This window comes from Pediculus humanus, genomic scaffold (genome assembly GCF_000006295.1).
Source record: "Pediculus humanus corporis 1103172108253 genomic scaffold, whole genome shotgun sequence".
NCBI lineage: Eukaryota > Metazoa > Arthropoda > Insecta > Psocodea > Pediculidae > Pediculus > Pediculus humanus.
Window position 1 is genome coordinate 3,942 of NW_002987822.1, and position 13,559 is coordinate 17,500.

At 25.2% G+C, this 13,559-nt stretch overlaps 1 protein-coding gene across 1 annotated transcript; it reads right to left on the minus strand.

Annotated features, from left to right (window-relative positions):
• Positions 1-1,014: 1,014 nt before the first annotated feature.
• On the minus strand, positions 1,015-8,215 carry Phum_PHUM473210 (uncharacterized protein; the record flags this gene model as incomplete). Its single annotated transcript, XM_002430281.1, has 2 exons — positions 1,015-1,118; positions 8,134-8,215. 2 exons carry the CDS (start codon positions 8,213-8,215, stop codon positions 1,015-1,017), a joined length of 186 nt encoding a protein of 61 aa, XP_002430326.1.
• Between the last annotated feature and the right edge of the window lie 5,344 nt (positions 8,216-13,559).

A 13,559-nucleotide genomic window follows, 5' to 3' on the forward strand; every position in this document is an offset into this window, starting at 1 on the left:
TTTTTTTAAATATATATATGTAAAATTTTTAAAAGTGCAATCAAGCAAATTTAAAAAAAAAAAAAAAAAAATTAATCATCGTGTTATGAAAAAAAGCTTCATACGTAGTTAACAATTCTCTTGATTATTATTATTATTATTATTATTATTATTATTATTATTATCATTATGATTTGTTTTTTTTCGAATAAGGTGTTCATTATAAAAAACTTTATCGAATTATATAAATTCGTGATAAGAAAAAACATGTTAAATAAATAATAATAATAATAATAAAGCGTCATGATTATATTATTATGATACTAATTATAATTAATTAACGGTTTTTTTTTTCAAAGTAAAATTTAACTCTCGTTTAATTACAATATTATTATTATTATTATTATTATTATTATTATTATTATTATTATTATTATTATTATTATTTAGTCGTGGCATGTTTAAAAGTTATATTTTAATTATAACGAGAGTTTTAAAAAAAATATATTTTTTTTTAACGATAATAATACTAATGATAATAATAATTCTTTAACGAAGTGGAAATTTTGTGTTTTTTTTTGGGGAGGGGCGGGGAAGAGGAAGGGGGGACATGCAAGAACGATGTTTTTGTCTGTCGATTTTATATAACACAACCGACAGAACAAACTTAATGGGGAGCTTTTAATTTTTTTTTTTTTTTTTTTTTTTTTTCAAAACTAAAATGACTAAAAAAAATAATGAAAGAAAATGAACGAATGCAAATTTTGTTTATAAAAAAAATAATAATAATAATAAAACTAATAAATTTTTAATGTCGTTTCATCTACTATGCTTAACTTATGGTTGTTTTTTTTTTTTTTTATTAATTTTTTCATTGTTGGCAAGCTTCATTCAAGACTCTATTTTTTTTTTTTTTTCAAAATTAAGCAAAAAAAAATTCAATTCAATTCAATTCAATTTCAAATTATTCTACATAATTATTAACTATTAACTTTTTTTTTTAAATTTATTAAATTTATTAAATTAATTAATTAATTAATAAAAAAAAATTTTTAACGGGTTTTTTTGTACCATTTTGACTTCACTCAGGGATGATATCGAAAGGACGTACATGGTGATTCCCACCTCCACCGGTGTACCTGAAATAAAAGAGTACACCAAACCTATGTAAAGGGTTTTTTTTTTTTTAGTTTTATTTATTATCAATACCCTTTTAATTGAACATAATCATCATCATCATCATCTACATTATTATTATTATTATTAATAAAAAAAAAAAATTTTAAATCGTTTACGACGACCGTTGAAATGAACCCCGTGTCGATTTTTTTTTTTTTTAATAAGCTAAATAAATTCTTTCTTCTTTGTTTAAAACAAACAAGAAACTTATGTATATGTATTTATTTATGTATTTATTAATTAAATAAAACAAAATAATTAATAATTCTAATTAGTAATAAGTAGTAGTAAGTAGTAGTAGTAGTAGCAGGGTATAAAGAGAGCTGAGCTTAACACATGCCTGGAAGGTAATATTAATAATAATTATGTGATTTTTCAGTTAGCAATACTATTACTACTGTACTTTAATAATAATAATAATAAATAAATAATAAAATAAAATAAATAAAAGAAAGAACACCGGTAAGAAATTATCGTCGTCTGCTTAGAAAAAAAAAAAAAAAAAAAAAAAAAAAAACGTTCGAATTGGGAGGGAAAAAATATTTAAATTCCATATGGATTCCCATTTCGAACGTTTTTAAACTTGGAATGATTTCTCGTTAAAGATGATAAACCGGAAGTAAAGGGATGAATCAGGATTGTAACGAGGGAGGGGAGGGGAGGGGAAAAAGGAAATGTAACGATGAATATGATGAATTCATTCCAAGTTATCGAATTTTTTTTTTCTTTTTTCTTTTTTTTTAACGATTCATCGATCGCGGCATTTAAATATAAATAAAAATAAATAATAATAATAATAATAATAATAATAAAGAGCAAATTAAAAAATAAAAAGAAAAAAAACAAAATAAATAATAAAACGTAGGAAAATAATAATAATAATAAAACGCATCCATTTAAGGAAATTTTTTTTTTTTGTTTTTTGTTTTTAGTACCATTTGAACCTCAGAGAGTGAACTGATGCTGAGGACATACATTGTTATTCCAACTTCCACGGGCGTTCCTGTAATTAATTATTATTATTATAAAAAAAAAAAAAAAAAAATTCAAATCGATCGGGTTGTTTCGTTTTCATTTATTCTCTTCTTTAAAAAAAAAAATTCGAAAAAATAATAATGATAATTTTTTTTTAAACGATCACATCGAAGTGACCCGAACGTGACCTCCCCCCCTCCTTGATAGAAAAAAATTAATTTTCCAAATATTTGTAAATATTGTAAAAAAAAAATATTATTATTATTATTATTATTATTTTTTTTTTTTTTGTTTGTTGACGGATCGTAAGATTCGTTTTAAACGATACCAACAAAAAAAAAGAAAAAAAAAACAAACATGGCGGTCGAAAAAAAAAAAAATTTTTTTTCTTTCTTAATGTTTTTCATCTAGGTACGATGCAGCGAATGCGCTGTTGCATTTTTTCTTTCTTTATTAACGTAGATATATATATATATATACATATATATATATATATATATATATATATATATATATATATATATATATATATATATATATGTGAATTGCCACCCGCCATTTTATTGTTGATTATTGTTGATGGAAAGAAATAAGTTATTATTATTATTATTATTATTATTATTATTATTATTATTTTAATCTTAACCGCTGTCGGAATGATAATGATAATTAAACATAAACTTTTGGTGAGAAGAATGGAAAAGAATGCTCGCATACACACACGAGAGGGTTTTTTTTTTTTTAATAAAACGTATTCGTGATAATAATAACATTATTATTATTATTATTATTATTATTATTACTATTATTATCATTATTAAATACTCTTTTATTAAAAGGTGTAAAGGTTTAAATAAATATAAGTGATGTTATTCACGCCCTTTTTTTTTTTTTTTACTTGCACGCTGTCGTTAAAATTTATAATTAAATCCAACAGCGTATATAATTTATTTTTTGCTTTTCACAAAAAAAAATTATCATTATTATTATTATTTTCGGTTAAAAATCGACAAAAAAAAATTGATTATGAAATTTTTAATAAATTAAGTAAAATGAGATATTTTTATTTTAAAAAATTATCATCATCATCATTATCGTATTATTATAGATTTATATAAGTTAAACGTGAACGTTTTTGTTTCAAATTTTTTTTACTGGAAAATATTTAAGGCGGCGGCAAAAAAATAACGGAAATACGTCATCGCATTAAATTTAAATTAAATAAAAAAAGAGGGATAATGAAAAAAAATTTTTTTAAACTGGAAATCAGAAAAAAAAGAAAAGGAAAGAAGAAAAAAAAGGGAAAAAAGAAAAAATAAATAATTGAAATTTTCCATTAAAAACATTAAAAAAAAAAAAAAAATGGCACTTAAAAAGTGACGAAAAACTTTTCTTTTTTTTTTAATGCCTGAAAAGATGGAAACCGAACGATTAAAAAAAGAAAAAAAAAGAAATTTTTTAAAGAGCCTCTTTTGATTCCTGTCAATAATCTTCTATTTCCGCCATTTTAATTCAAGATTTTTAATACTGTTTACACTTTCGTTTATTATTCAACATTAAGTGGTGATAAGTAAACAACAAAAAAAAAATGAAGGAGAAAAGCTCGGGAGGGGTTAAAAAAACGATGAGAGAGAGAAAGAGAGAGAGAGAGAAAGAAAAGTGTTAAGAGCTCTTTTTTATTAAGAGTAATTTTTTTTCTTTAAACACTTTCCCTCTCTCTCTTTCATTTTCATTACTTTCCTAACACTTTTTCAATAATTATAAATAAATGATGAAAACTTTTTTTTTCTTTTTTTAATGAAAACGTTACGGAAAAATCTCAATCGACCAATGAGAAACGATTATTTAAATAAACTCTTCTGATTGGTCCGCGTTCGGTCTTTATATTTAAATAAATACGAATCTTGTTTCGTTTTTTTTTTTTAATTGAAAAGTGCGTGCGGGTGCGTGTACCACCGGTTCGTCAATGGAATTTTCGATGAAAAAAAGGAATAGAAAAATGAAAACGACAAAGGAAATTATTAAAATTTACCTACAAAGGAAAATAAATTAAAAAGAAAAAAGTTTACGAATGGAATGAATGGATGAAAATTTTTGATTTTCGTGATTGTAACAAATGAAAATCTTGTAATTTATCTATAACCGACAATTGCTCCTGATGCCGATGCTGCTGCTGCTCCTGTTTTTAAATCCAACAGTAAAAAAAAAACCGTCTCATTAATCTTTCGATCGGTAAAAAAAAAAGGGAAACTTTTCCTTTCTTTTCTCATATATTATTTTCCTTTTTCTTTTTCCTTTTTCAAATCACGAATTCGAAAATATATATATATATATATAACGTTTTTTTTTCCAATGTTGCCATATTGAAACCAATAATGTTTTGATTTTAACCCAAGGCCGAATCAAAAATATATATGTATATAAACATTTTCTTTATTCATTTCAAATAATGGATTCCCGGAAAATAAATTTTCCAAAAAAAAAAAAAATTTATTTGAGATATTTATTACCGTAACGTTTTATTTATTTATTTATATAAATAAATTTATATATAAATTTAAAAAAAAAAAAAGGGGGGGGCCTTAAACTAATTTACTCAACTATCGCTTTATAAAGATTTTGAAAATCTTTTTTTTTTTTTTTTACGAAAAAAAAAAGAAAAAGAAAAAGAAAAAAAAGGAAAATATAAAATTGATTTTTATTTATTTTATATATATAAAAAAAAAAAAAATTATCAATAATGACCTTTTCAACGAAAAAGAAAAAGGAAAAGAAAAAAAGGAAAAAAAAAAGGTTTATAAAAAAAAGGGTAAAAGAAAGCAATTTTATATATTTTCAAATCCTACGTGACAATATTCAAAATAAATAAAAAAAAAAAAAATATTTTTTTTACTTTTTTTTATAAGTTTCGGTTAAATCCTCGAGGATTAAAAAAAAGGAAAAAAAGGAAATGTATGTGTGTGTGTGTGTGTGTGTGTGTGCAAGTGCGCGGACGTTAAAGTGTTGAATTAAAATGGTTGGATAAGATATACAATGGGAGTTTTTTTTGTTGCTTTCTAACAGTTGGAAAAATAAAATTTTATTACGAAAAGAAATGATGATGATGATAATAAAAATAATGGTTTAGACAAAGAGTGGGGTACAATTGCATTCCGAGAATTGGCGTGACTGCGAGATCATTCACGCTGACAGAATTGTTCCAGTCAACAAACCGGATATGATTCAGAAAGGTGCAATACCGAAAGGTGGTGTAAATAAATTGAAATATCCGTACCGGCGGAAAAAAATCACCAAACGGCCAAAAAAGCGGGCAAAAGGTTGAAATAGTGGCCAGAATGTGGGGGGAGTAAAGACAGAAACGATTCCGATCATCGTGGGAGCATAATTGTGAGTCATGTCTCCTCATTCACTAAAAGGAAATTCGAAGAAGATTTTGAAAAATTTAAAAGAAGAAGAAACCGTACAGGAAATGACGTAACGTAGGAAAAGAACATCAATATTCAAGGACTTAGAAAATCAAGTAGAGACCTGAAACGAAACTTATCGCGATTAGAATTGATAATAATAATAATAATAATAAGGCCTTCAGATGTGTCGTGTCGTCAAAATTTTGTGTACGAATCATTCTTTTGTCAAAACGTCAATTAATTTCATTTATATGCCAACAATATTTGCCACCATCATCACCGCCGTCACCATCACCACCACCGCCGCGGATATTACTTCTTCTTTTGTTATCGTGCGTACACGTAAATTTTTAACGCGCGTATTTACGTATAAATAAAAAATAATTTAGAAGTAAAAGTTGATGTATAATTTATACAAAAGATAGTATAAAGTTTATAAAGTTTTACTCTCGCAGGCTCCGGAATTAAATAAAATCTTTAGATAATTATTTAATAAAAACTTTTCCCTTAAAAATATAAATAATAATGATGATGATGATGATGATAATAATAATAATAATAACGATAAAATGAAGAAAGAAAGTAAAAGCAAAAAATATGTATATATATTTTTTTTTTCATTTTTATTAGTATAACTTTAAAAAATTTTTTTATAAATCGCTTATCAAAAAAAAAAAACTTTTCGTATATATTGAGGTGTGTGCGTGGCGGGGGGGGGGCGAAGGAGGGGGGTCGGTGTAAAAATGGAAAAATATTTTAATTTTATTTAAATAAATAATATTATCCGAAACTAGGTACGATGAGGATGAAGAGGGGAGAGGTGGGAGGAAGGGAGGAGATGAATATCTTTTCCAGTTAAAAAATTTAAAAATGGCGATTGTTTTTTTTTACATCGGTAATATGTCGCATTCCAAGAATTTTTTCACAACAAAAAAACCTCGAAGTAAAATGGAAGACTAACAAAATTCTGAGAGATTCGATTGTTTCATGCGTTAAGATAAATTTACATAGAGAATAAAAAACTTCCGAAAACTCTTTGGAATGAATGAATGAATGAACGAATGTATGAAATAATAATAATAATAATTTAAAATATTTTTGTGAACGACAAAAACAAAGGTTTTGTATGGAAAACAACAAAGAAATTCGTTAAAAAATTATGTAAAAGTTTTTGACGTTGATGAAAATAGGATTAAAAAGGGCGTTAATTTTTTTAATAATAATAATATTTTCACGATATAAATAAAAGGAAAATTTTTTAATTTTTTTACAAATGTAAAAATTATATTGAATCGAATGAAAAAAAAAAAAATGTCGAGCGAATTAATTATTACGGAATAATTCATTCTCGTTTGTTTCTTCCGAAAAAAAAAAGTTTTAATAAATCGACTTTTAATTAGTTAATTTAAAAAAAAAGAAAAAAGAAAAACAACAACAAATGTATGAATTTTTTTTTAACGAGAAAAAAATTATGGAAAATAAATGAAAATAATTTTTAAAAAAAGAAAAAGAAAAAAGAAAAGTTAAAAAAGAAAAACTAAAAGCTTTCGCAAAAAAAAAGAAGAGAAAAGAAAAAACGTAATTAGAAACTTCGATCATAAATTTTATTTCATTTAAATAAAAGGAAAATGTAATTCGGGTTGTCTATATTTTTTTCTTTTTACGCTTTTCGACAAAAAAAAAAAAAATTAAATTAAATAAAAGAAAAAGAAGAAGAAAATGGCGGGAAGGGGTTGATGGGGGTGAGGAGGTAGTGGAATGATGGAAACAATAGAAAAAAAAAAAGAAAAATTTAATTTTTTGCGCGTAGAAAATGACAGACAAAACACGCATCATCCTTTTTTTTAAGTTTTTTTTTTTTTTTCTATTGACACGAAAAAAAATAATTGTTCGATTGAGAAGGAAAGAGATAGAAAGATAAAGAGAAAAAGAGAAGGAAAGAGAGATAGAGAAACAGACAGAAAGAGAGACAGAGAAACAGAGAGAAAGAGAGAGAGAGACAAAGAGAATAAGAGAAGGAAAGAGAGATAGAGAAACAGACAGAAAGAGAGACAGAGACAAAGAGAATAAGAGAAGGAAAGAGAGATAGAGAAACAGACAGAAAGAGAGACAGAGAAACAGAGAGAAAGAGAGAGAGAAAAAATTCGATTTAATTTATTTATTATTATTCATTATAACTTTATAATCATTAGTATTTTTTTTTTTTTTTCAAACCGGAAGTTGATTATTGAGGAAGCCATGTTTGTTTTTTTTATTATATTATATTTATATTATTATTATTGTTACGAAACAACTAATCGAAATGCTTTCATTGATTCGTATCATAACTGAAATTTTAAAAATATAACACAAAATGACAAAAAATTTTGTTTAACCTTTTTAAAAAATTATTATTAATACAATTATTATTATTATTATTATTATTATTATTATTATTATAAATATTATTCTTATTATTATGATTTATATTTAAAAACGTGATAAATTTAGAAAAAGACTATAATGAAAATCCACGAGTAAAAATTTTTTGTCATTTTGTCAAAAAAAATTTTTTTTTTTTCGTTTAAATAAAATTAAAAACTAAAAAACTTACCTCCGTAATTAGGCCTTACTCTTTTATCATAACTAACGCTAAATGAATCCAAGATGGCGGAGATATTGACATCACCTAACATGCCTCCACCTCCGGTTCTGTAACGACAACAAAAAAAATTATCATTATCATTATCATTATCATTATCATTATTATTATTATTATTATTATTATTATTATTATTATTATTATTATTATTATTATTATTATTATTATTATTATTATTATTATTATTATTATTATTATTATTATTATTATTATTATTATTATTATTATTATTATTATTATTATTAAGTTAAATTTGTTCTTGGGAGGGCGGAAAAAAAAATTTATTTCGTTAATTTCTGTCCTTATTCGATCAATTTTAATTTAAGCGCCGTATTTAACCAAAAAAAAAAAAGAACACAACAACAACAAACAAAACCTGGAATCTCTAAATGATGGAGAAAATAAAAACTGGAAAAGAGATAAAAAAAAAAAGGGAAAATCAATCGAACAATAAAAAAAAAACAAATTTAAACGTTTTCACAATTTATTGATACGAAAAAAAAAAAAAAAAAAAAAGAAATTTTATTTGTAAATAAAAGACGCCGGGGTTTGGGGGGAGGTAAAGAGGGGCAGAGGGGAGAGAGGGAGGATTTTAAAAAGAACTTTGGAAAATTAAATTCCACGAGATCATTGTCTGGAGAAAATTTAATAATAATAATATAAATTAAATGAAAATTTTTATAAAACGAAAGGTAATTGAAAAACACGACGAGTTCTTTTTTTTTTTTTTTTATTTTCCACTTATTTCTCAAGAGAAAATTCATTTAAAAAACATAAATTTTCCTTTTTTTTCCGATTTTCAAAGGAAATCGAATCTAGGAAATTGTATATAATAAAAAAAAAAGGAAAAGTTTACGAAGGAATAATAATAATAATAATAATAATAAATTAAACACTCATTTAAATTGTTTAAAATATTTTGTGCAATCGATCCATTTCGAATTTTTAAAAAATATTTTTAAAAAAAAATTAGGGAGAATCGAATGTGAATATTTTTAAATAATTTGTTTGTTAAACCAACGAACAAACGAACCAACAAACAAACAAACAAACGAACAACCAAACAAAAATCGATAAAAACAAAAAACAAAAAAAAATGTACAATTTATTTTAACGTAGTATCTAAATGTAAAAGTTTTCAAAAAAAAAAAAAAAAAAATGGCGTCGGCGTAATTTAAATAATGTTTTTTTTTTTTTTTATTTCGTCGAATTGGGACTCCGACGGGGATGGGTAGAGAGTAGAGAGTAGAAAGTTTTTACTTCGTTTGTGCTTGATGAATTTTTTTTTTTTTTTTTTTACATCCCGCGGGATCATCCCGACCATCGTTTAAAAGCAAACGTGGGAAATAAGTTAAAGAAATCCAGAGAGACGTTTAAATAAAATGTGTGAGAGAGAGAGGAGGGGAGGGAGGAGATAGGGATGATTGGGAAGGAAGTGAGGGGTGGACGGAATAAAATTTCCGTGAAAATTTCCATAAAATAAAATTTCAAAAATCATTCTACAGGATTTTCCGGTAAAATCCCGAACACAATAATAAAAAATTGATGATTGACGTTTTTCATTTTTGAAAATCATTTTCTCCGAACCGGATAATTAATCGGGTGGGGGGGAGCGGGGAAAATACCAAACAAGTCAAAATGAAATTTTTTTTTAGTTATTTTAAAAAACGGAAATGTAATAACCGCCGAGTCTACTGCCACGTAAAAATTTACACTAGTTCCTTTGAATAGACCTACTAAAAAGTAATTTTGAGAAGGCACACACACACGTGGCTCGTCGTCAAATGTTTTTACGGATATCGATAATAATGACACGTCATAATTTTCTCATTTCCTGCTGTTTTTTCGGGATAAATTTTTTACGATGCGAACAAAAAAAGGAAAAAAATTTATTTTCCTTGAATCGCCATTAAATTTACCATCGAATAAAATTTTACGAAAAAAAAAAAAAAAAACAGTAAAATTTACAACAACAACAACAACAACGACAACGAGGAGGGGGAGGGAAAAAAAGAAAATTTTTTTCCTTCCTTTGTTTGTCGATGAAAATAAAAGAATAAAAAAAAAGAAAGAAAGAAAGAAAGAAAAAAGGATATAATGAAGTCGAAGAAAAGGAAAATAGACGGACTAGAAAATCGATATGAAATTTGTTTTTTATCATTTGATAGTTAACGTCATTGTCTCTCTTCTGGATTCTGACTGGATGCTGGATGCTGACTGGATGAAAAGATTTCATACAGTTTTCAAAAAAATTCGTTTTTATAATTTTATTTTTATTAATGCATTTATTTTAAGGACATGCATCTCTTCCCCCTCTCTCTCTCCCTCTCTCTCTTCCTCTCTCTCTCTCTCATTCACTTCGTTTAAACTCCCTCCTGGAAAATTTTATTAAAAAAAAAATGATACAAACTCAAATATCAAACGATTCCAATTTTTTAATCTTTTTCTCAAGTCCTTTCCAAAAAAAAAAAAAAAAAAAAAAAATAATCGACGTGTTACGTTTCACAATACTTTGTCATGTGGAAAAAAAGAAACAAAGAAAAAATATTTTTCAAAATGGCGGAGATCGATAAATAAAGATTTTTTGTTTTTTTAAATTTAATTTGATTGGTCCAGATCGTTCGGTTCTTAAAAAAAAAAAAAAAAAAAAAATTTAATTCGATAACGACGCATCAAATTAAATTTAATCAATTGAAAATTTTAAAAAAAATTTCTTTTTTTTCTTTTTTTTAAAATCCGCCATTTTGTTTTTAATTTTTTTTCCCCCTAGAAAAAGTTTGAGACGTTTTTATACCACACGTCGTCGTCTTGTTTTCAATCCTTGCCAAAAATAATTTTCTTATATTTTTTTCCCCTTTTCCTTAATTTTTTTATATTTTTTTATGTTGTTCTTAATCATCATCATCATCATCATCATCATCATCATCATCATCAACATCAACATCAACATCATCATCAACATCAACATCATCATCATAACATCATCATCATTATTCTCATTGTAAAATCGAATAGAGTTTGTAATTTGATTGTTTGCAAATGAAACACATTTTAAATGGATACTTTTAAGGTTCGAAAAAAGCGGAAATAATTTAAAATGGCAGCCATTTTGAATTTTCAAAAGTTAAAAATTAAAAATAAAAAATCCGTAATTTTTTATCATTATTTTTAAAAAAAAGTAGTAATGGTTATAATCATAATAATAATATTAATAATAAATGTTGGTTGTGGCGACGGTGGCGATGGTGGTGGTGGCGGTAGGAAATAAAATTTTATGAAAAATTATTATTATTATTTTTTATTTTTATTTTCGATCGTTCATGTTAAGCAATTATAATCGTCTATGGTTTTTTTTTTTAATCGATTCTTTTTATTTTATTAACGTTTCATAACTTTTTATTTTGTAGGGTTAAAACGATCGGTTTAATTACGTCATCATAACGAAAAAAAAAAAATCATAAATGTTTTTATTTTTCGGTTTATGAAAAAAAAAAAAATAATAATATAAAGTTTTTTTTTTGATTCGATTGATCGATAGGATGTTTACGAGGAAAATTCGCGTCAAAATAATAATAATTATATATAGAGGGCGCTAGTGTGCAACTGGTTGACACGCGTTCACATCGTGTCAATTTTATTTAATTAATTTTAATAGTTTTATTTAACGATTTAGTTATTAATTATATATCAAAAGTTTTGCAATTTAGTCTAGTTTATTGTGATGTAATTAGTTTTTTATATTATTTAGTAATAACTGTATTATTTTTTAGTTTAAATGTGCAAATGGTCAATGGATCAAGTGACAAAAGGAAGCGTGGGCACTGCAAAAAACTTAGAAGATACCTCAGTACATCTGATTATCAAGGTAAGTGTCTTATTTTAATACTTTTTTTGACTTGCAAAAATTTGACTTGATTTGATTTTCACTTGCAAAAACGTTTGTCTAACAAAAAAATGATGCCCAAATACCCCAAAAAACAAAAATGTTGCAAAATTTTACATTTATTTGGTTAATTATAAGGAGGTTAACTATAAATATGTTTTTTGTCTCATTATAAAAAAAAAACAATAATTGAAGTTTGAATTAATATTGATTGATTAATGATTGATTTGATATATATTAACAAGAGTGTATACAAATTTCTATACTCTCTTATTTTTAAGGGTTGATTTACTGATTGTTGGTTGTTTTAACTCTGTTCTTGAGTTAGTTTGTCTCATTACAACACGGTTGATTATATTGATAGTGTGATACTCTATAAATCTGAATCAAAATCAGGAGGAATTGGGTAGCCTCTATGTTATTTGATTATGAGTGTAAGGAATTATGAAAAGACACAATGGACTCCATTTAATAATTGTACTTCCCTTGAACTGATTATGAGTAGTTGTGATAAATACCTTCTGTCATACTAAACAAAAATAGAGGTAGTTTAATAATTAAAATATTTGTAATTAATTAATTTATTGCATCAGGTGGATGTAAAATCTCTGTACTCCTGCTTTAAGTGTGAATCTATTGATTGTACATTACTTAAACCCTTTTCTTAAGTTAGTTTGTTTCATTATGGCATATTTTGTCATATGTTTAGTGTAAGATTCTCTTTTAATATCATTTAAGATTAAAAAAATTCTGAACTGCCTTTAGATTACTTAAGTTTATACAGGTACAAAATTGTACTTTGTATACTGTAATTGTATATGTATATACTGTGCATACATTAAGGATGGAATGCATGAGGGAAAATTTTAAAAGGGGGAAAGTGTAGGAAAATTAAATATTGAAAAAGTTTTAAGGAAAAAGCATATAGTATTTTACCAGGAAATTTTTAAAAATTCACGCCTCTAAAGATAATGATGATTGATTCATAATTGTAATAGAGCAAAATGAAAACAAGACAAAGACAGAAAATCATCAGGCATGCAACGTCGCTGTTATTCAGACATTTATTCCTTTGGGCTCGGCAGGTTGAAACCTGTTATAAATGTTGAAAAACCCTTTCTTTGACAAACATTAAGACGAATCGTCGTGTTTATGACTGAAAATAATAATAATAATAATAATAATAATAATAATAATGATTTTGCGGTTAATTTCGAAAAATTAAATGAAGTTTATTTATTTATTTTTTTTTTTTTGGGTTAAAATTTTTCAAAGTCGAATGAAAATATTCGTTTAATGTTCTCTCTCTGTCTCTCTCCCAGCCTTCGTGACAGTGACCTCGAGATCTCGAATAAAAAATAATCGAATATCGATGAACTAGTTTTTTTTTTTTTCTTTTTTTTTTTTTTTTTCCCTACAGTTTTCACACGCAAAGAGGTACTACTTTGGGGTAAAGGGTTACTACGTTTCCCGTTTTTCTTTTAGTTTCGTCATG